Below are 25,188 nucleotides of genomic sequence, written 5' to 3'. Positions count from 1 at the left end.
ACAATCGAGCATGCTACACACACTGCGGGTGCGCTGAAGCAGGCTGGCGAGGGAAGGTAACCACAAATGCACTGGAACATGTACCGCATTGGCTTACAGATTACACAGAGTCTCATTGTATGGTCTGAATCAGTCTGTGATTCTAGTTCAACCCTCAGGTTGGCCCGAAGGCACCGGAGTTAATTTAGCCTGTCTCTCACAAGCTGTTGCATGCTCCCTTCCTCTTAAACTCAGAGATGTCATTGCTGTTATGTAATTACTAGCTAGCTGAAAGTACAGGAGATAAAGGAAAAAGGCCTCTGAGGGAATGGAGGAAGGGGAGAAAAGAAAGTGTTTTGCTTCATTTCTTTTCCCTGCAACACAAATTACATTGCTTTAGGGTTTCGCAATGACTGGAAACATGACAGTATATTATTTCTTCCACATCAATCCTGGCTTAACTTTGCATTACCAACCAGAAAAATAGTGCAGACTTTGGTTACCACAGATTGAGTGAGATGTTTTAGTTAACTTAATTGCCAAATAAAAAGAGCATGAAAATCACGGCCATGTTCACAATGTTAGAAATAATATAGAAAATACCATTAATATCAATATATCGTTCAGCCCTAAAATTAAGTAGTAGTTATGATACTGCCAAGTAGTAACACTTTATGATTAGTTTTAAATGCCACATATTTATGCCTGTACATCTTTGAAAGAAATCAAGGGGTCTAATCAATATCAGAGTGAAAATCTTGCAATCTGGGCCAAAGTAAAATGAGGTGGTCTTCACACCGACTGCAACAATGCAGAATATTCATGGTATTTTAAATATTAGTGCTATATGTTGATGCTCCTGCAGTATATAAAGTTCCTGAATGTTTGCAGTCTTTTCTGTTCTGATTAAACAATTTGACTCATTGACCCCTCATATTCTCTTGACACAAACAAAGTGAATTTTAACACCAATGGTAAATAAATGTTTCATTCATAAAATAGACATAATGGGAGCAAAACAAGAACATTTAACACTCTAAACCTCTTCTAGATTGTGATGAGCATAGCTGCCCCTCCAACCTCATATAATAAGCTTTCCTAAAAATAGTTTTATTATAAAATCTGATAATCTGTTTATAGAGCCCTAACGTTCCGAGCTGCAATACAGGAGGCCCTTTTTCTGCTGAAGTGGAACTTTTCCAGGTTTCCTGAGTGCTAATTCCACAAACTAATCAAAGTGTTAATAAATCAAGCTGTAATCTGGACTACTCAACTCTAAAGGTGACCCTGCAAATACAGTACACACACTGCAAACAATATGAAAGATACAGTAAGTACACACTCACCGCTGTCCTTGCTGCTGTTCTCCTCGATGGTCATCTGTTCCGCCAACTCAGAGAGCGATTCATCGATCGTCTGGCTACCACGCAGAGTGAGCGAGAAACGCCTCCTAAACCTCTTCATCCTCTCCATAGGCCTCTGAGGCAGGGGGGGCCTGCAAGACAACATACCACCGTTAATTTATCATCAGCTTACAAATATCCATTATCCAAGGGTTGTGCAGCATGCAATGATATCGTTTCATTAAAAAAGGAATTTAGTCCAGTGGGTGGTTGAGTGTAGTTTATGGTGTATGCTACTGACTTTTTGGGGGACAAAGTTGCTGAAAAATGACCACAGAAGGTAAACACCTACACTTTTACACAAAACTGGACTGATATATATATATATATATATATACACACACACACACACACACACACACACCGATCAGCCACAACATTAAAACCACCTGCCTAATATTATTTAGGTCCCCCTCGTGCTGCCAAAACAGCGCCAACAAGCATCCCGGAATAGCATTCTGAGATGCTATTCTTCTCACCACAATTGTACAGAGCAGTTATCTGAGTTACCGTAGACTTTGTCAGTTCAAATTAGTCTGGCCATTCTCTGTTGACCTCTCTCATCAACAAGGCATTTCTGTCTACAGAACTGCCGCTCACTGGATGTTTTATGTTTTTATGTTTAGAAACGCCTTGTTGATGAGAGAGGTGAACGGAGAATGACCAGACTGGTTCGAGCTGACAGAAAGGCTACGGTAACTCAGATAACCACTCTGTACAATTGTAGTGAGCAGAATAGTATCTCAGATTGCACAACACGTCGAACCTTAAGGCGGATGGGCTACAACAGCAGGGGACCGCGTTGAGAACTTTATTAGGACCATAGTCTTCCTAATAATGTGCTAGCTTTAAAGTGAGTGTGTATGCATGTGTGTATATATACTAATATATATATATATATATATATATTTCTGAAATAATTGTATGGTGTAACGGTTCTCGGTAAAAAACCAAACCGTATGGTTAGTCAACCACAATTCAGTAAGCATTTTCTCCACAGTTTAATAACGCACCTGGATCATACAGTTTGGCAAAGAAAATAAAGTGCCAAATAGACATGGGCAGTTATAACCTCCGCTAATGCACCCATATGGCTCTGTAGATGGACAAACTCTGCCTGTGTTTCACATGGGTCAACTTTCTACAGAGAGAAGCTGTCCTATTAACTGTTAGTATGTTAAATCAGTTGATGACATCACAGTTCTGCACACGTTAGTTTACAAAATGGCAAGCGGAGAAAACAAGCCACAAGAGAGAAGCCCCTGCATCATTTAAGTCTCCTGTCTGGGAACTTTTTCTTTATGCAGTCAATTACAACAGCAATGGTTAAAACACATTTACAAAACAGGCACTGTTTGCAGACATTGCTTGACGTGAGTGCCGCATACTTGTAATACATCGATATTTGATTATCTATTTACACTGACATCACCCGAGGATATATAGCGCGCAGTGCGCACAGAGCCGCAGGTGAGCACGAAACTGCATACAGACACAATCCCTTTCGTCTTTAAACAGGCACTCAGTGCCAGTTTGGACAGACACGAAACAAGAACTTAAGCGCTTGGGGTGTTCATACCCAAAGTTAGGTTGCCCTTACTCCGTTGATGAAAATGTGTGATTTCCACGTATGATTAAAATACTCGAGTCACGTTACGACATCCATTCTCATATTCATTTTAATAGTAAAATACTAAAAAGTATTTCTTCTATAGTGATGTACAGATTCTAAACGTTGAATATACGTTGAGTTGAGTTGGATATGCATTTTATGTTGATGCATGTACTGTAATAATGCAGGTATTAAGTTAAAATGTTGAGTTAGAAATTAGAGAATTTATTTTTTAGTTAAGGACCCTAATGATAATTAACCACGGTTTTACTTTAGTAATATTGTAGTAAGTAACCATGACAGTAATAACAAGGACTGTTTTCACCATGGTTTTCTTAGCAGAAATAATGGTTTTGATCGAATTAACCATGGTTTTATGTAGTAATATTGTAGTAACCATGACTGTAATAACAAGGACTGCTGTCACCATTGTTTTCTTGGCAGAAATTATAGTTCTGATACAATTAACCACTGTTTTACAACAGTAATACTGTAGTTTCCATTTAGTAATCTTGATTTTACTATAGTATTGTAACCATGACAGTAACCATGTTCATTTTGTGGTTACTATGATTTTACTACAAATACAATGTTTAAATAAACTATGGTTACTGTTGTAAAACCATGGTGATTTGTAGTGAGGGCAAATCTCTTGAAGTGTCTGTTACCAAATATAATATTTTTACTTTGGATTTGGCAATAATATTTTTTTCCCTTAACATAACAAATACCGAACCATACCGAAACCGTGACCCTAAAACCGTGATACAAACCGAACCATGAGAAATGTGAACTGTTACACCCCTACTGTACACCACTCTCTGATTGAAATATTCAAATGTAACGAATTCATTAATATGAATGTATTGAGTAACAATGTAGCACACTATGTTTTAAATGTTTATCACTACATAAGGCACACTGCTGGAAACTATAAAAAATAAATAAATAGAAGGCAATATACAGCATATACTGCACAGTATGCTAGGACTCTATTCCAAACATAGCCAATGAGAAGTGTTCAGGTAAATTAGACAGGGCAATGTGTGTGTGTGCCTGGGACCGTTTTTGAAACTACACAGCAGGATTTTAAGACTCATGCACGTGACAAGTATAAATAAAAACCTTCATTAATAATCAAAAGACTTTTAATAAAATATTCATGAGACTGTATTTTGTTTTTATAGGCACTTCAACACATGATGTCTTGTGCATTATTAAAACATACACTCCCACATGCGTCATAATTCCCCTGACACAAATGCTTTTTCTTCATATAAAATAATGATATGTATTTTACTAAATTAATGATGGTATTTATTAATATAAGATAATGAAGTTTTTATACTTTTAGATGAATATACTTTATTCTGAATGTATGCGTTCAAAGCCATTGTAAAATGCCAAAATATACACACACCTCTTTCTGCGCATTACATATTAATGCAACAATTCTACATTGCTTGGCAACCGTAAACAGCCCACAGTTATCTTGGTAGAATTGTTTAATCTGATTATTATTAATAAAAATAAATATTTCTTGAACATGACATGGTGTTATTGCTTTTGACTGCATTTTATTAAAGCAGTAAGCCACTCAAAACCATCAATTACAATGCTTTTACCATGGTTATGGGAGTTAACCTTTGCATCATGCCTAAAACGTGCCTTACCCTAAGAAGACCCTTTAGCCAAGGTAAAAATACTGTAACATATTGCGTCTCATGGCAAATTGCTTTATTTTAACATAGCTTTAAGGTGAGTGTGCACAGCAGTGTTTTTCTCTCAATAAATCCATGCTGACTTTGCACTCTTTCAGGCAGGAAACACCTTGCTTTGGGAGCCAAAGGGAGTCTTTCTGTCCATTGTATTACCACCCTCAGACTACACACCCATATTCACACAGGAGCGCAAGTTCATTTTGTTCAAAAGGCGAATGTAAACTAAACCCTTCAAGGTTTTCCGAAGCATTTCATGAGTACAGCACATACTGATAACATTTGGTCCCTATACAAAGAGCCAGTACACTGTAATCATACACACACACATACAAAAGACTATCATGTTACAACTAGGTGGCTTTTTGCAGGTGGTGTCCAATTTCATGGCACTGCAAAATGGGAAATTGCGAGTGTGTGTGTGTGTGTGTTTGTGGGACTGGTCTACAACCATAGGCCAATATAGCACCAGACAGCTCATTTTCCAACACATACATACACGCAGCAGTTAAATGTCCATGCTGACAGAGCACATCTTCTCAAACAGCTGGTATCTCATTCTGCTAGTCAGGACAACAGGGTCTCGACACACCCTGTGGCCTCAAGTGTGTTTTTTGTGGGTCTGTGTTTAAACAGTTGGTATTCTTTTTTGGACCTGCTAGGACAGGGCAAAACCAGCCTGAACATACACAAACATACTTTAATATGTGTAGAACTTGCATCATGTTCATTTCCCCTACAGTAGTCTTGCACAGCCAGAACTTTCACTAAACATCAAAAGGTCTGGACTATAGTTCAGCTTATTCTGTCAATTTTAAAGGCATTTAAAGTGACCAACTATAGTTTTTGTTTTGTTTTTACATGCCGCTTAGGGGAGGGTTTATCTGATAAAGATTATACCACAATAATAAACCGCTGATATCTAGTTCCTCAAACAAAACTATCTTTATATCAAAGATCAGATGCCATCAACCTGGAATACTTGGGCAAATCTAGTGATTATTTCATGCTCAAAAGCATTGAACCTTGTAAATAACTTTGTTTAGAGGCAGAATCATAACAAAATCCTGTCTGCCCTTATTCATGGAAGTTGCATGATGTCAGTCGATCAGATTAGAGCCTGCCATACTGAGAAAGTGCTTTACAGTTTTGTGTGCAATATGCACCAGTCTGTCAGTGAATGGACTGTGGGTGCTCCAGAGACGTGCCATCTGAGGCTGAGACAACCCCTATGGCAACTGCATGAAGGAGGAAGATGGCTATGAGCGCACACACGTTCCCGCTCATCATTTCTCCCCCATGAGATGTTAGTCTTTGATGTTGGCCTACAGAAGCTTTATGGCAAGTCTTTTCTACTCTGCTGGAGTCTGCCTCATTAAAACGACTTCAAACACACTGCAGGCTCAAAACACAGAAAACAGTTTCTGTTTTTTGTTTCCTTTCAAGAATTCAAGAAAGAATGTTTCTCTCTTTAAATCTGTGTCTCTCATTTTCTCCACCTCTCTTTTTATTCCGCCTGGTGTACAAGGCTTCAGAACTATTTGGCCAAGACAGTGACACTGTTGTTACAGTGACAAGCTGCATTCTTGGCCAATGAGCGAATGGTATTAGGGACAGTGCTGCCTATTGTCACCCCGCCTCCTCCCTCCATCTACCTCTGGTGCAATATAAGTCCCCAGACAGCAGCACTCCGGGGGATCAGGCTGCTAGGAAAGTGGGCTGCCTTAGGGTGTGTTCACACTTGGCAGATTTGGTTAGAATAAAACGAACTCTGGTGCGATTGCTCTGTTAGTGCGGTTCATTTGAACAAGTGTGAACGCTGTCATCCGAACCTTGGTGCGCACCAAACAAGTGGACCGAGACCGCTTGAAAAGTGGGTCTCGGTCCGCTTCCAAACGAACTCTGGTGCGGTTCGATTGATATATGAACGCAACATGGACCAAAGACATCTAAACGGACCAAAAACAGGAAGTAATTTGCCTAATACTGACCTCAAGCATACCTGGTTCTTCTCATCATAGGAGCTATGTTGCCCATTACAGTTCGGTACAGGCGTCGGAACCGCCGTCAACCGTCCTTGCAGCATATCTTCATCTGTGTGTGCAACAGAGGAATTCCTGGTGCTGTTTTGACTCCTTAACATATTTTATTAGCTCTTTGTTTGTTCTCAGCTGGTAAAAATACCACCATATATACATATATAAATTCAACGAGCGCATTTCGCCCAGCAGCCAGCACTGTTTTGGATGATCGGCATGATCCCGTCAAAACATATACGTCATAAAAGCTGTCCAATCAGGTTGTGATTTTTCCTGATGCCTTTGGTTTTGTATCGTTAGGTTCGGTGTTAAAAATGCTAGTGTGAATGCCAAGCGAACCAGGACAAAATGTATCATTTTCTTTTTTGGTCCGGACCAAGAGGACCAAGAGAACCGAACTACAAGTGTGAACACACCCTAAAGGGGGGAGAGTAGACCGCAATGAGACCAATAATCCAAAATACGCAAAGACGGTTATACATGCATATTAAATGATGATAGTTCTTTTAATATGGATGTGGAAGAGGGTGGGGCTTCTGTTCTATGGGACTGGTGTAGACTTTATTCGAGAACAGACAGCATATTTAACTTTGTCGCAAATGAGGCTGTGAAGGATAGATGTACAGTTCATTGTATGCTCGTCGTACAATATGTCGTACTGTCTTAAGTTCCTAAGTCACATAAAATTTTCACAATCACTGATTTCTATGTTTTTGGTCAGCTGTAAATGTTTTTAGAAAGACACAGTAATTCAAGTTGTTTATAGTTGTCAAATCAAATGTACTGACTGATTTTACCTACAGACCTTGGTCAAAATATGCCATTTTTAATTTTATAAAAATAAAAACGAGGCTGCAAGGGATAGAATTACAGTCAGTTAAATGTGAATTAGGGCTGGGCGATATGACGATATATATCATGGCGACGATAAACTGTCAATCGATAGAGATTTTGCTATATTGTGTACATTGCGACATGCAAATATCCATGTGTGCAGCCTGTGCATATCTACCCATGGTCAGGGTTTCATGTGAGACTGAGTGAATTGAAGAAACATGACATGGTTTTTCTGGCATTTCAAATTTCACTGTAATTCAGCAAGTTCCAATTACATTCATCTAGTGTTCAGCGCTTCATAAGCGCTAAATATGCATCTTATCTGACACATGTATCTATGTTTTAGAGTCTCGCACGCCATCTCTGCAGCACACAAGTGTGTGCGAGTCCAGTAGGCTTCCCAATATTTGTGCTCCACAGACATTAGAGCGCAGAGTGGAATCAAATGCGCAAATCAACCTGGCTTCTCTCGATATCACAATGCAGACCACAAAACTTAAGTGACCCCTATGAACTCTACTGAGTTTTATACCTTAAAGCACTATGGAGGAATTCAAACATCACAAACGGCTAGACAGCCCAACATTCTAACCACCACTGATGAGGAAAACAGTTACACTGTCTCATGTGCCAAAATAAAGGATTTTTAATCAACACATCATTACCCTTATAAAAATCCTGTTTGCATTATGTTTGATATTAGGAAACCAACCGGCCATGTTTGCCTTCAGATATTCATACAATCTCTATAGAGATGACTTAAATCATTAAAGGCCTAATGTGTTTATTTTCATTGGATATTTTTTAACTTATGTAGTATTCTCTTTGTTGCATTGCTTTGAGATGTTAAGTTTGAGGAACATTTATAATAACAATATTGGTCATTAACAGACTGAAATGTGGCATAATGTGAAATTTAGCATTACAGTAAGGGTGATTTTAATTTTATTTATTTTTTTATACTTTGACTATGTTTGCCAAATTCCATATAATTAAAAAATTATATAAGAGAAAGTAGTTTTCAATTATAAACTATTTCATATTTAAATATTTAATTCACTGACTGGATTCTTCAAAAATAGTTATTGCATTATGGTTATGTAATATATAAACCTTTTATCAGAATTATTTTTACTGTATCATGATATATAGATTTTGGTCAAATCATCCACCCCTAATGTGAATGGCACTTTTGCCTGTGCCAAACTGCCACGATGCTAGGGTGTTGTGGGTTGTTGCCAAGGCGTTGCTATATGGTTGCTATGGTCCTCTGAATTGTTTTGACACATTGCTAAGTGGTTTCTTAGGTTTTCTGTGCGGTTGCTAGTGGGCTGCTAGTTTGTTGCCTACAGGCCCAAATCAAAAGAGTCCATCCAAGTCTCTCAGATATTCTTGACCATACACAGAGTATGGCTTGTGTCCCTCCTTCAATGTTAGTCTATGGGCCTTTTTTTCCAGTATTATCATTCGATCTCTTAGGGTTAGGGATTTTTTTAAAACTTTTCACAACTTTTTTTTGAAGTACAACAGGAACAGTGATGCTTGATTACGCAATTATTATCATTATTGATGATAAAACAAAACTAGTTCAAGGTTCATAAACAGACAACACAAACCAGTTGTAAAGCACAGCAAGACGTAAACAGACAAATCTAAAGATCTGTTCTTCCACTGTCTCTTTTGCCCTTTTCATTTATCAGCCTGTCTCTATATGTGTTGTTACACAGTCATCCAATCACAAAAGAGCATGAGTCAAACACCAGGAGAGAATTTGTTTACATCCCTCCACACATCCCTTGGGCTGGGATTAGCCCACCTCCCCTGTACACACTCCTCTTGAGAGATAACGGGTCTTTGTGTGACAGCGAGAGGGCATATTACTCAAACCATAACAAAAACCTGGTGTGTGCTGGGGGAGGTACAGGAGCTGATAATACCTCCTAAATTCATGGCAGCTTCTTGAATATCAACACAAACCTGCAGAGCTTGCACAAATGAAAAACCACTGTCCAAGAAAAGGGTACAAAATGGGGCCAGAAACTCAGTAAAAGTATTTTAATTTAATTTTTCATCAAATACTCAAACTACAGTTCAGAATCAGAATCAGCTTTATTGCCAAGTATGCTTACACATACAAGGAATTTGTCTCGGTGACAGGAGCTTCCAGTGTACAACAATACAAAAACAATACAAAAACAGCAGCAAGACACAGATAATAATAATAAAAATAAATAGTTATACACATACGTACATACACACACAGACACACACATAAATACACACACACACACACACACACACACACACACACGTAGTGCAATCTAATACAAATCTGTTATCTGTTATGTACAGTGCAAATACAAATCTGTTATATACAGTGCAAATGTTTTTTTTTCTTTTTTCTTTTTCTTTTTCTTTGTTTTTCCAGAGGAATGAAATGGCAGAAGAGGTTGGATATGTTGGATAAATATAAAAAAAGACTAAACTGTGTATTGCACATAGTTATTGTTCAATGGGGCAATTTAACTGTTCATGAGATGGATAGCCTGAGGGAAAAAAACTGTTCCTGTGCCTGACGGTTCTGGTGCTCAGAGCTCTGAAGCGTCGGCCAGAAGGCAACAGTTCAAAAAGGTAATGGGCAGGGTGAGTGGGGTCCAGAGTGATTTTTCCAGCCTTTTTCCTCATTCTGGAAGTGTATAGTTCTTGAAGGGGGGGCAGGGGGCAACCAATAATCCTCTCAGCAGACCAAATTGTCTTTTGTAGTCTTCTGATGTTTGATTTCGTAGCTGAACCAAACCAGACAGTTACTGAAGTGCAGAGGACAGACTCAATGACCGCTGAGTAGAACTGTATCAGCAGCACCTGTGGCAGGTTGAACTTCCTCAGCTGGCAAAGGAAGTACAACCTCTGCTGGGCCTTTTTCACAATGGAGTCAATGTGGGTCTCCCACTTCAGGTCCTGTGAGATGGTAGTGCCCAGGAACCTGAATGACTCCACTGCTGCCACAGTGCTGTTTAGAATGGTGAGGGGGGTCAGTGTTGGGGTGTTCCTCCTAAAGTCCACAATCATCTCCACCATTTTGAGAGTGTTCAGCTCAAGGTTGTTTTGACTGCACCAGATAGCCAGCTGTTCAACCTCCCTTCTGTATGCAGACTCATCGTCATCTCGGATGAGGCCAATGACAGTGATGTCGTCTGCAAACTTCAGGAGCCTGACAGAGGGGTCCTTGGTGATGCAGTCATTGGTGTAGAGGGAGAAGCGTAGTGGGGAGAGCACACATCCCTGGGGGGCACCAGTGCTGATTGTACAGGTGCTGGAAGTGAGTTTCCCCTGTCTCACAAGCTGCTGCCTGTCCGTCAGAAAGCTGGTAATCCACTGACAGATAGACATGGGAACAGAGAGTTGGTGTAATTTATTCTGGAGTATAGCTGGGATGATGGTGTTGAAAGCCGAACTGAAGTCCACAAAAAGGATCCTTGCATATGTCCCTGGTCTGTCCAGATGTTGCAAGATATGATGCAATACCATGTTGACTGCATCATCCACAGACCTGTTTGCTCGATAAGCAAATTGAAGGGGATCTAGAAAGGGTCCAGTGATGTTCTTCAGGTGGGCCAACACCAGTCTCTCAAATGATTTCATGACCACAGACGTCAGGGTGACAGGTCTGTAGTCATTAAGTCCTGTGATTTTTGGTTTCTTTGGGACAGGAATAATGATTGAGCGTTTGAAGCAGCATGGGACTTCACACTGCTCCAGTGATCTATTGAAGATCTGGGTGAAGATGGGGGCCAGCTGGTTAGAACAGGATCGAAGACACGCTGGGGGACGCCATCTGGGCCTGAAGCTTTCCTCATCTTTTGTTTCCGAAAGACGTGGCTCACATCATCTTCACAGATCTTAAGTGCAGGTTGAGTAGCAGGAGGGAGGAGGAGGGGGGTTGCAGGAGGTGTTGGTGTTTGTGTGAAGTGAAGGTCAGAGTGGGTGTGAGATTGGGCCTTTCAAATCTGCAGTAGAACACATTCAGGTCATCAGCCAGTTGTTGGTCCACCACAGGGTTGGGGGTAGGAGTCCTGTAATTTGTGAGTTGTTTCGTGCCACTCCACACTGATGTAGGGTCGTTAGCTGAAAACTTGTTTTTCAGCTTCTCAGAGTATCTTCTTTTAGCCACTCTGATTTCCTTGTTCAGTGTGTTCCTGGCCTGACTGTACAAGACTTTATCCCCACCCCTGTAAACATCCTCTTTGGCCTGACGAAGCTGCCTGAGCTCTGCTGTAAACCACGGTTTGTCATTGTTGAACTTTAAGTCCTAGTAGGAATGCACATATCCACAGAAACTGATGTATGATGTAACAGTATCTGTGAGCTTGTCCAGGTCTGTGGCTGCAGCCTCAAAAACACTCCAATCCGTGCAATCAAAGCAGGCTTGTAGTTCCCGCTCTGCTTCATTGGTCCATTTTTTACAGTCCTTACTACTGGCTTGGTTGATTTTAATTTCTGTCTGTAGGTTGGAAGAAGATGAACCAGACATTGATCAGAGAGTCCCAAAACTGCTCTAGGGACAGAGCGATATGCATCCTTTATTGTTGTGTAGCAATGATCCAGTATGTTCCTGTCTCTGGTGGGGCAAATAATGTGCTGTTAGTTTTTGGGCAGTTCACGTGTGAGATTTGCTTTGTTAAAATCCCCAAGAATAATAATAACTGAGTCTGGGTATTGTTGTTCTGTGTCTGTGATTTGATCAGCCAGCTGTTGCAGCACTGCATTCAAACACGCGTTTTGTGCGATATACACACTCACCAGAATAAACGAGGAAAACTCCCGTGGTGAGTAGAAAGGCTTACAGTTAATAAAGAGCGCTTCCAAATTAGGACAGCACATCCTCTTTAACGTTGTTACATCTGTACACCAACTTTCACTGATGTAAAAGCATGTTCCACCGCCTCTCGTTTTCCCCGTTAACTCCACGATGCGATCCGCTCTGAACAGCTGGAAGCCCGGCAGATGTAACGTGCTGTCCTGAATGGCTTCACTCAGCCAGGTTTCTGTGAAGCACAAGGCAGCAGAGGTTGAAAAATCCTTGTTTGTGTGGGTGTGGAGATGTAGTTCATCCGTTTTGTTAGGAAGAGAGCGTCAGAAGTTAACATACACTTAGGATGAAGTCATTAAAACTAATTTTTTAACCACTCCACAGATTTAATATTAGCAAACTATAATTGTGGCAAGTCTTTTAGGACATCTACTTTGTGCATGACATGAGTAATTTTCCAACAATTGTTACAGACAGATTGTTTTACTTTTAATTGACTATATCACAATTCCAGTGGGTCAGAAGTTTACGTACACTAAGTTAACTGTCCCTTTAAGCAGCTTGGAAAATTCCAGAAAATGATGTCAAGCCTTTAGACAATTAGCCAATTTGCTTCTGACAGGAGGTGTACTGAACTGGAGGTGTACCTGTGGATGTATTTTAAGGCCTACCTTCAAACTCAGTGCCTCTTTGCTTTATATCATGGGAAAATCAAAAGAAATCAGCCAAGACCTCAGAAAAAAATTGTGGACCTCCACAAGTCTGGTTCATCCTTGGGAGCAATTTCCAATTGCCTGAAAGTACCCCGTTCATCTGTAAAAACAATAGTACGCACGTATAAACACCACGGGACCACGTAGCCATCATACCGCTCAGGAAGGAGACGCATTCTGTCTTCTAGACTATTCTAGATAGAAAAGTGCAAATCAATCCCAGAACAACAGCAAAGGACCTTGTGAAGATGCTGGAGGAAACAGGTAGACAAGTATCTATATCCACAGTAAAACGAATCCTATATAGACATAACTTGAAAGGCTGCTCAACAAGGAAGAATCCACTGCTCCAAAACTGCCATAAAAAAGCCAGACTTCGGTTTGCAAGTGCACATGGGGACAAAGATCTTACTTTTTGGAGAAATGTTCTCTGGTCTAATGAAACAAAAAATTGAACTGTTTGGCAATAATGACTATCGTTATGTTTGGAGGAAAAAGGGAGAGGCTTGCAAACCGAAGAACACCATCCCAACCGTGAAGCATGGGGGTGGCAGCATCATGTTGTGGGGGTGCTTTGCTGCAGGAGGGACTGGTGCACTTCACAAAATAGATGGCATCATGAGGAAGGAAAATCATCTCAAGACATCAGCCAGGAAGTTAAAGCTCGGTGGCAAATGGGTCTTCCAAATGGACAATGGCCCCAAGCATACCTCCAAAGTTGTGGCAAAATGGCTTAAGGACAACAAAGTCAAGGTTTTGGAGTGGCCATCACAAAGCCCTGACATCAATCCAATAGAAATGTTGTGGGTAGAACTGAAAAAGCATGTGTGAGCAAGGAGGCCTACAAACCTGACTCAGTTACACCAGTTCTGTCTGGAGGAATGGGCCAAAATTCCAGTAACTTTTTGTGAGAATCTTGTGGAAGGCTACCCAAAATGTTTGACCCAAGTTAAACAATTTAAAGGCAATGCTACCAAATACTAACAAAGTGTATATAAACTTCTGACCCACTGGGAATGTGATGAAAGAAATAAAAGCTGAAATAAATCATTCTCTCTACTATTATTCTGACATTTCTCATTCTTAAAATAAAGTAGTAATCCTAACTGACCTAAGACAGGGAATGTTTTCTATGATTAAATGTTAGGAATTGTGAAAAACTGAGTTTAAATGTGTTTGGCTAAGGTGTATGTAAACTTCTGACTTCAACTGTAAATATTATATGTGCCATTTGCATATAACCCATTACAAAAATTTGGGGCATGCCTTTAAATACAGTTTAAATCCTGTTTTGTGTGATTTTCTTTTTACATTTCTAGAAATAAGCATAAATTAAAACATACAAATTTAATAGAGAAACTTCTATTAAAAAAAAACAAGTCCTAGTTGCAAGTAACTGTAAGTGTTGCAAATTTGTCCTTAGTACAGGCTGGCTAATTCGGTTTGTAGTTATTGATAAACGTACACACATTGAGCACTTTATTAGAAACACTATGGTCCTCATAAAGTGCCCGATGTTGTAGCCTATCTGCCTGGTTTGACATGTTGTGCATGGCTGATTAGATAATCGAATTAATATATAGGGGTATGGGTGTTTCTAATTAAGTGTTCAATGAGTGTTTTTCTCCATAAATTAAATTAAATAAATAAAAAAAGAGGAAAAGAGGGTAGAATGGCTGAGCTTGATGAATGCAATCAATACTACAATATGGTCAATATGGTGGTGCATGCCAAAATCACCATTTGTGGGATTTGTTCCTCTAATACTTTGAAATAAAGTCATGAGACAACACAGTGTACCTTATTCATGGAAAGTGCCTAACTTTTACCCAGTTACACTCGTTTTCTGGCACGCATATATAAACAAAACACCAGCACGATCTAAGCAACCAGCACGATATGTTTGTGGCCCACAAAGAAGGCTGCTGCTCCCTCAAGCTTCAGCTGTATTGTGGAACGGCCCCTGCAACTGGGTGGCACCACAGACTGAAGGTAATTAGAGCAGGAGGTCCTGACATCAAACACCACACCAGTCACCAGCCAGAGGCATCAAACAGCAGCCTCATTAACTGAAGCCTGCAGGAGGCAGAAACTGGGTTATCCAGCTAAACACACACACAGATGCAAACACACACAGACATACAAACACAACTTACTAAAGAGAAGCAGATAAACCTTGTTTATTGGCTCAAAATGTGTTAAAAAAAATGGGATAAGTCAATAACCAATGTGATTGCTGATATGTCATTAATACCCATAATAACCAATAATCAACTTTTGTCAGTTTTACAAAAAAAAGTTCTAATTTCTAAAAAAAAAATATTTTTTACATGTTTGAAATCAGGCACCAAAACATAATTTACAGTAGAACTAGACCATTTAAAATAGGGAAAATCCAATATCAGCCTAATCAGACTTTTAAGATTTTTACATTTTCTGAATACATTTTGAGTGGTGCTTGCCCGTGCAAAACTCGCCACCACAATGCTTGGGTATTTTGGGTGGTTTCCAGGGCATTGCTAGGTGATTGCTAGGGTGCTCTGGGAAGTTTTTAGGTGGTTGCATACTGGTCAAGTCAAAAGACTCCACCTCCAATATCTCAATGATATTCTGGTTTCTATTTATGGCTTGGGTACAAATGATGTCTTAACCTAAGTATGTGCAATAGTAATACTTGCAGGGCATTACATTAACACCCGCCCACCTCACTCCATCACTCCGTCTGACACACGCATCTCTGCGAGGCAAATGAAGCGTGCTTTTGCGCGAACCGCCGCAGTGCACATCAGCATGCTCCAGAAATAAACGCAGAACAGCTAAGAGCGAAGCTTGTGTAATTCATTCGGGCTTCACTCAATATTAAGGTGGCCGGTAGAGAACACAAAACTTATGTTATCCCTTTGAATTCTACTGAGAATCTTCTTTAAAGCTCTATATGGAGGACGACGAACCTCTCAAACTGCTTGACAGTCCTGACATTATAAACAGCACTGAGGTGAAAAAAAAAAAAAAAAAAAAAAAATATATATATATATATATATATATATATATATATATATATATATATATATATATATATATATATGTTTTACTGCAGTAACACTAGTCACTGGTACACATGCATATTAAATCGATTAGAGTGAATCTATAAAACTTATTTTTTATTAATAATAATTATCCTGTCATCATTCACTCACCTTTATCTTCATCTAAACCCGTAGGACTAAGATTTATGTATTTTTCCATTTATGGAAAAGGTGCAATGAAAGTGAATGTTGACTGAGTTTTATACACCTAACATCATCTTTTGTACTCCATGGAATTATTAACTGTGAAAGTTGTAGTTGAAGTTTCTAAACATGTTAAGGCTATTAGTTTAACCAAAAAAATACTATAGATTCATTTTCAAAATGACTAGTGTTGTCAAAAGTACCGGTACTTCTGTAGCAAGTCGATACTAAAATTAAAAAAGATGTAATGATACCAGTGTTTCTGCAGTACTGGTAGTACCGAGCATTGACTCAATCCGGTACCAGCGCGCAGTATGACTGACAAACGACTGCTTTAAAATGCTCATTTTGAGCATGTGCTCTGTTACTCCTTACACTGAAATGGACAATTAATCAAATTAAAATCGTAACATGTCCTAGTGTAATTTATTAAACCGCTAAAGGCTGCAATTTTAGTGTGGAAGAGCTGCGTACTTTGAATGAATATATAACCTCTTCATGAACTAAATTGAACAAAAAAGAGATCTGAATCCTTTAAAGTCCAGATGCAAGTTGAAAAAAGTTTTGGAAAAAAAAAAAAAAAAAAAAAAAAAAAAAAAAAAGGTAAAAATAAAACACTGGTTTCTTTTCTACTGAAGACTTGAAGACTGGAATTACTGTTTTTTCACACACCGCCTTGTATATATTTCCTGGAGGGAGGGAAGCTCACCTCCGATGATGTGTTTGGCAGTTCGCACCACCCTTTGCAGTGCTTTGCGGTTGTGGGCTGTGCTATTGCCGTACCAGGCGGAGATGCAGCCAGTCAGGATGCTCTCCACAGTGCAGGTGTAGAACCGTGTGAGGATGTGGCAGTTCATTCCAAACTTCCTCAGCCGTCTCAGGAAGAAGAGGCGCTGATGAGCCTTCTTCACAACGACTTCAGTGTGGACGGACCATGTGAGTTCCTCAGTGATGTGGACACCCAGGAACTTGAAGCTGCTGACTCTCTCCACTGGTGCTCCATTGATGGTGATTGGACTGTGTTCTCTGTCTTTTCTTCTGAAGTCCACCACAAGCTCCTTTGTCTTACTGACGTTGAGGGAGAGGTTGTGGTCCTGACACCAGTGTGTCAGAGTGTGCACCTCCTCTCTGTAGGCTGTTTCATCATTGTCAGTGATCAGACCTACCACCGTCGTGTCATCAGCAAACTTAATGATGGCATTGGAGTTATGTGTTGCCACACAGTCATGTGTGTACAGGGAATACAGTAGTGGGCTGAGAACACAGCCCTGCGGGGCTCCAGTGTTGAGGGTCAGTGATGAGGAGATGTTGCTGCCTATTCTAACCACCTGGCGTCTGCTTGACAGGAAGTCCAGGATCCAGCTGCACAGCGAGCTGTTTAAGCCCAGAGCCTAGAGTTTCTCATCTGGAGGGCACTATGGTGTTGAATGCTGAGCTGTAGTCTACAAACAACATTCTCACATAAGTGTTCTTTTTTTCCAGGTGGGAGAGAGCAGTGTGTATTGTAGATGCAATGGCATCATCAGTGGAACGGTTGTTGCGGTATGCAAACTGCAGCGGGTCAAGATTGAGTGGTAATACAGAGCAGATGTAATCTCTGATTAGTCTCTCAAAACACTTGCTGATGATGGGGGTCAGAGCAACAGGACGCCAGTCATTTAAACAAGTTATTTTCGATTGTTTTGGAACAGGCACAATGGTGGATGTTTTAAAGCATGTGGGAACTACAGACAAAGAGAGGGAAAGGTTGAAAATGTCCATAAAAACACCAGCCAGCTGGTTCGCGCACGCTCTGATGACGCGGCCCGGAATGCCGTCTGGACCCGCGGCTTTGCGGATATTCACCCGTCGGAAGGATCGGGTTACATCCGCTACAGAGACGGAGAGTGAACTAACCTCTGTAGCTTCGGCCGTGAGAGCTCTCTCCGCGAGGGCGGTGTTATTTCCCTCGAAACGAGCATAAAAAGTATTTAGCTCATCCGGTAGAGAGGCAGCGGTGTTCATGGCGGAGTTTTTATTCCCTTTAAAGTCCGTGATGATGTTAATTCCCTGCCACATGCTTCTAGAGTTGGTGGTGTTAAACTGTCCTTCAATCTTGCTCCTGTACTGGCGTTTTGCTGTTTTGATAGTTTTTCGGAGGGCATAACTGGCTTGTTTATGCTCCTCCGCGTTCCCGGAATTAAAAGCGGAGGTCCGCACATTAAGTGCCGCGCGAACATCGCTATTGATCCACGGCTTCTGATTCGGATAGATTCGCACAGTTCTGGTCGGAATCACTTCCTCTACGCACGTTCTGATGAAACACATTACGCTATCAGCGTAAAGCTCGATGTCGTCATCAGAGGCGGACTGGAACATCTCCCAGTCCGTGCGATCAAAACAGTCTTGTAGCGTAGAGTCTGATTGGTCCGACCAGCACTGGATCGTTCTGAGGGTGGGTGCTTCCTGTTTCAATTTCTGCCTGTAAGCGGGCAGAAGCAGAATGGAAGAGTGGTCCGATTTGCCAAATGGTGGGCTACAATCTATATTAGCCTAACCACAGTGTTGTGGAGCCATCCATGGTCTGACCTTTGGTTATGGCCTGATTATGAAGTTTAAGTTTAAGTTTGGCTTTTATTGCCATTCAACCCATGGTGGAACGAGACATCGTTTCTCATGGACCACAGTGCATAAAATATAGACAACAAACAAATAATAAATACACCAAGTAATCTAAGATACAAAATATAAACACTACACTAATGACAAATGCCACTTAAAAAATTAAAGAGCAATTGTAAACTTTCATGAAGGCATGGTACAATTTGGAATGGTTAAAGAAGTTACTTTTATCACTTTTTGTGGGGCAGGGGATTTTGGCTAGCGAAAATGCTGAGTGGCTAATGACTGGAATACCATTAGCAACAGTGGTCGGTGAGCCAAAAAGTTAATGTCAAGCCCTGAATACTTGCCTAAGTAAGTATACCGATGACTAATATGGACACCAATACATGATGCATCCCTTGGGCAAATCCCCAAATTAACAAGTCAACCTTGGAAAAGCACCAAATTTTATCTCCAAATTTTCCAAAATCTAAAATCTTTCTGATGCTTACTCAATAGAGGGAAAGTCTGGAGAGTACAGATCGCAGTTTTAATAAATATTAGAGGAATCTTGGGTTAGACTCAGATACCAGGGTATTTTCTATTCTTTTTCTATCTCTTCCCACATTCACATACAAAAATCCATTCACATCACCATGGCAACACATCTTTCCTGGGACTTCTCAGCATCTTCTTTCTCACAGATCAGAAACTGTAATCTACCCCTCCATAAGCCCAAAGTGTGTGTGTGGGGAGGGGGCGGGGTCTGAGTGGGAGTGAAAGCACAAAACAGACAAGAGAACGAAAGAGAAAGAGACATAGAAGAAACAGAATGATGGCTTTGTGTTTGACTACAAAGCATGAGATCTCCACGGCAACTCTGCGCCAACTGCATGCAAGTGAGACAAACTGACAAAAAAGAAAAAGAAAAAGAGAGAGAAAATATAAAGAGAGGCAGCTAGCAAGTTAAACAGGGAGTTAAATTAGCCATATCCAGTGTTGGGCAAGCTACTCCAAAAATGTAGCTAACTAAGCTACCAACTACTCAACAGAAAAATTAGTTAAGTTAAGCTAAAAGCTACACTTCAGAAAAAGTAGCAAGTTACACTACAAGCTACATGCCTAAATGTAGCAAGCTAAAAGTAGCTTGCCACATTAAAGCTACTTAATTTTTTTTTCAACTGCAGATGCACAGTGCCTACTGTCATAAACAAAGCACCTAAAGGACTTATTCACATGACGTTTATCAAAGCCACGGTACAGTATATTACAGTTTAGTGCAATACAGTATACAAGTATACAGTAGGTGCAATACGTATGTGCACATAAAAAAACAAACAAGTAAATTCATATTTAGACATACTACCTATACAAACATGTTGTGTTCAACATGTAAAATCACTACTTCTACATTTTATTTTTCATATTTATACTACTACCTCTACAAACATGTTCAATATGAAAATCACTATTTTTACATTTTATTTTTTATATTTGTAATACTACCTCTACAAACCCATACCCATTTAAACGAAATTTCATTTGCACATTTCTGTATAAAAACTCTGCTTACATGCAGTATACTATCCATCTTATCCTGTCTAGTGTGTCTATTTCTCTATGTACCGGACGCTTTTTATAAGAGATCAAATTCTGTGTGTGTTAGTGTGTGTGTGTGTGTGTGTGTGTGTGTGTGAGAGAGAGAGAGAGCATATCTGGGGAATAACAATGTGATTTCTGATGGTATCAGATGGTAATACCATGGTACTTTGATATACAACTTTTTATGCACCATTCTGTAGATGCAAGGTGTTTCAAAGTACTTCAAAGAATACCATATTAATTTGATATATGATTACCATATTCATATACTATTGTATTTACATGGTGCTTCAAGGTAATTAAAAAAATGCCATGGTACTTCGCTATATTACCATATTCATATACAATTGTATTAACATGGTGCTCCCAGGTAATGGTACATGTCCAAAAAACATGGTACTGTCATGGTACTTTAAGTGTTTTCGTGTAGGCTAATAAGTGTTTTGATACTCTTTTGGTTGGAAAATGTCTTTACCTGCAGAAGTCGTTCACAAGCTGCACATGTATTGAACTTAATAAAGACTTTCTTAATCACCGACAAACGATAGGCTGTATATGTAGGTTTAGTTTCCATTGATTCATTGTAGATCCACTGCAACCAGCGTTATCTTTATTTGTCGTGTTATAAAATATTCCATGAGCTTGTTGACAAGTGAGAGCGCGCCGCGAACGCAAGCTTTCTGAGTCATTCAGATTGAATCGTGAACCAATTCAGACCGCTTTCCTATCACATGTGACCAATTCATTGTAAAGAATCGACCCAATTGAGCGATTCATTTGTGATTGGACATCTTTAGTTCTAATTCAAAATTGGCATTAGTAAACACCGGGTACAAGGCATGATGTAGCGGTGTAGGTTTTGTCAACACTATGCCGCTACCTTGTCAAAAATATAGCTTCGCTACTGAAAACCTACTTGATTTAAAAACTAGCGAAGCTACCGTCTCGCTACTCAGAAATGTAGTTAAGCTAATAGCTTCTCTATCACTGGCCATATCACATGCATGTCTGTTCATGTGGCTTTATAATTAATTTATAAATCAACAAGGTCTTTAATGCCCAGAGAAAGCTATCCGTTAGCATTCCAAAGTATCCAATTTCAAATCTGTAATCTTTGTTTATGGACACTCCGTTCCACATCCAGGTTTTTTGAGCCAATAATCTGAGCCGTAGATATTTTCATGTGACTAATTACTCTGGAGCCACTGGAAGATAACATCATTACAATGCTGCTAACCAGCCAAACCTTGACCCTTTGCTAGACTGCAACCACACTTTCACCACAATGAAAGCAAGGGTAATCCGGAGAGCAGACAGTGTGGTCACAAATGTATCTAAAGATGGTTCAAGTCTGTTCTGCTGATGTATGTGCACGTGAAAAAGGTTAGGATACATTAGCAGATCTGCCCTCCATTATATACAAGACATACAAAATGCACAAACATCGGTGCTATCATTTAAATGGCATAACATAATCAGTGCAACAGAGAGGGGGAGAGAGAAAGAGACTGTTTTTTTTAAATCTGCTGGTCCACTTGACAATGCTTAAAGCACTTTAGCGTGTCATTAGCACACTCTTCAAAATCACTCGCTCCCAGCTGCTATACAATCATGCCACGGTCCAAATCACTGAGATCACATTTCTTCCCCATTCTGATGGTTGATGTGAACATTAACTGAAGCTCCTGACCCGTTTCTGCATGAATTTATACATTACACTGCTGCCACGCGATTGGCTGATTAGATAATCGCATGGATGATTGTTGGTGCCAGACGGGCTGGTTTGAGTATTTCTGTAACTGCTGATCTCCTGGGATTTTCACACACAACAGTCTCTTGAGTTTACTCAGAATGGTGCAAAAAACAAAAAACATCCAGTGAGCGGCAGTTCTGTGGACGGAAATGCCTTGTTGATGAGACAGGTCAACAGAGAATGGCCAGACTGGTTCGAACTGACAAAGTAACTACAGTAACTCAGATAACCACTCCGTATAATTGTGGTAATTAGAATAGCATCTCAGAATGCTATTCTGAGATGTGGGTTGGCGCTGTTGGCACGAGGGGGACCTACACAATATTAGGCAGGTGGTTTTAATGTTGTGGCTGATTGGTGTATATATATATATGTATATATATATATATATATATATATATATATATATATATATATATATATATATATATATATATAGTATATATATATATATATATATATATATATATATATATATATGTATATGGGAGTGCATACATTAAATAGATTTTATATATTATACATCTATACATCTAACTATCTATCTATCTATACATCTATCCATACATCTATCTATCTATATATAACATTTAAAAAAATCTTAGTGTTTCTTTACTGTGTCTAGATGGCCCAGACACAAAGACTACAAGAGTGCAAATTAAAAGAAATCCCTGATGCAGTTAATTGTGCTACTCCAATCCCAATCAATAATAACCAGGATAAAAAAAATAAAAAAAAAAGATTTGGTGCATAACACGGGACTTTTCATTATAAACAGGCCTGAAATACGCATGGGACTATTATTTTGAAATGTTTGCGCTCCCAGTTCACATGATTCACTGAGAAAGTGACTCAAATTCAAACTGCTGACCTGAGCTCCTGAGTTTAAACGAGCTCTTGTTGGGCGATTCATTAAAAAGACCCAGTTCAAAAGAGTCATTTGTTCACGAATCGGACATCATGGCTCGTGCTGTGTTTGTTGTTGCGTGCAGCCAGTGAGCTCATATCATCAACAGAAAGGGTGAAAAGTGGCGCGAGATACACTGGCCCTCTAAAGATGTATTCAATAACTCAAAAGATGATATCTGACAAAAAAAAACTGTGAAAGCACACATCCCGACTGTCACCAATGGAGACTGGATTTTAAATTATTGTCAAAATCATTTATTTTTGGTTGAATTTGTGACCATTTTAGTCGCAGTCTGGAGCCCTGTACGTGAAGTAACTTCCTCCATTCTGGCTGTGTCTCACACACACACACACACACACAAAATGCCTTGAGATAGGAATGTGGCTGCAGACAGATAATGCAGTCTTTCAGCCTAAAGTAAACATAAACACATACTATTTCTAAAGCCAAAACATCTCCTTTTGCAGTACAGATCGAAAGAGATCCCAAGGTCAAAGGGTATAGGTATAGAGTTATTAAGTTTTATGAAGAGATGATGTTTTGTCTGTAAAAACTAACAGAAAAATAAAAACTTCTACACAGGAAGAGGAAGAACAGAGGGATAAGCTAAAGTAATTCCAAGCAGAATGCAGCTAGATCAAAAGGAAGCATGTTCCTCAGGTAAAACTAATGGTGATTTTCACCTCAGCAAACTCTCAGGTGTCTCACAATGTTCCTAGAAGCATCTCTAGATACAATTATCACAAATAGGTACAAAGAGCATATACATTGTGCATGCTTCACTTTGAGGTGCCAAAACAGATTGATTGTATTACAAATGATTATTGTCATCGTGCAACACAGTTTGCAGATTACATTTTTCTGCTCTGTGATGGCTTTTGTAAACCCACACCACACACATTCATGTGAAATACAGATGCACGCATCAGATGAGAAGCATATTTAGCACTTTTGAATGGCCTTATGCTAAAATGCTTTAAAACATTTTTTTTTACATCAATCTACACTCCATACCCCATAATGACAGAGCAAAAACCAGATTTTTGATAACTTTGCAAATTTATTAAAAAGAAAAAACTGAAATATCACATTGACATAAGAATTCATACCCTAAACTCAGTACTTAGTTGAAGCACCTTTGGCAGCGATTACAGCTTCAAGTCTATTTGGTTATGATACGACAAGCTTTGCACACCTGGATTTGGGGATTTTCTGCCATTCTTCTCTGCAGATCCTCTCAAGCTCTGTCAGGTTGGATGGGGACCGTTGGTGAACAGCCATTTTCAGGTCTCTCCAGAGATGTTCGATTGGGTTCAAATCCGAGTTCTGACTGAGCCACTCAAGGATATTCACAGAGTTGTCCTTTAGCCACTCTTGCGTTGTCTTGGCTGTGTGCTTAGGGTTATTGTCCTGTTGGAAGGTGAACCTTCAGCCCAGTCTGAGGTCCTGAGAGCTCTGGACCAGGTTTTCATTAAGGATATCTCTTTATTTTGCAGTGTTCAGCTTTCCTTCAACCCTGACTAGTCCCCCAGTCCCTGCCGCTGGGAACCTTCAATGCAACTAAAAATGTTTGTAGCCTTCCCCAGATCTGTGCCTCGTCACAATCCTGTCTCTGAGCTCAGCAGGCGGTTCCTTTTTGCTTTGATATGCATTTTCAACTGTGAGACCTTATATAGACAGGTGTGTGCCTTTCCAAATCATGTCCAATCAATTGAATTTGCCACAGGTGGTCTCCAATCAAAGTGCAGAAACATCTCAAAGATGACAGAGAGAAATGGGATGCAACTGAGCTAAAATTCAAGTGTCATAGCAAAGGGTCTAAATACTTACGTCAATGTGATATTTAAGGTTTTTCTTTTTAATACATTTGCAAAGTTATCAAAAATCTGTTTTTTGCTTTGTCATTATGGGGTATGGATTGTAGACTGATGTGGAAAACAAAATAGTTTAAAGCATTTTAGCATAAGGCTGCAACATAACAAAATGTGAAGAAAAAAAT

The 25,188-nt window shown here is 39.7% G+C and overlaps 1 protein-coding gene across 1 annotated transcript in view; it reads right to left on the bottom strand.

Moving 5' to 3' along the window:
* Positions 1 to 25,188, bottom strand: part of cdk17 (cyclin-dependent kinase 17) — a 90,249-nt gene that overhangs the window by 38,301 nt on the left and 26,760 nt on the right. The window contains exon 2 of the mRNA XM_051687998.1: positions 1,326 to 1,474. Within this exon, the coding sequence (XP_051543958.1) occupies positions 1,326 to 1,452 (127 nt within the window). The 5' untranslated portion in view covers positions 1,453 to 1,474. The remainder of the gene's footprint in view (positions 1 to 1,325; positions 1,475 to 25,188) is intronic.

This window comes from Myxocyprinus asiaticus, chromosome 45 (genome assembly GCF_019703515.2).
Source record: "Myxocyprinus asiaticus isolate MX2 ecotype Aquarium Trade chromosome 45, UBuf_Myxa_2, whole genome shotgun sequence".
Classification (NCBI taxonomy): Eukaryota; Metazoa; Chordata; class Actinopteri; order Cypriniformes; family Catostomidae; genus Myxocyprinus; species Myxocyprinus asiaticus.
Note: the sequence above shows the minus strand (reverse complement) of the source record. Positions and strands in the feature narration are given on the sequence as shown.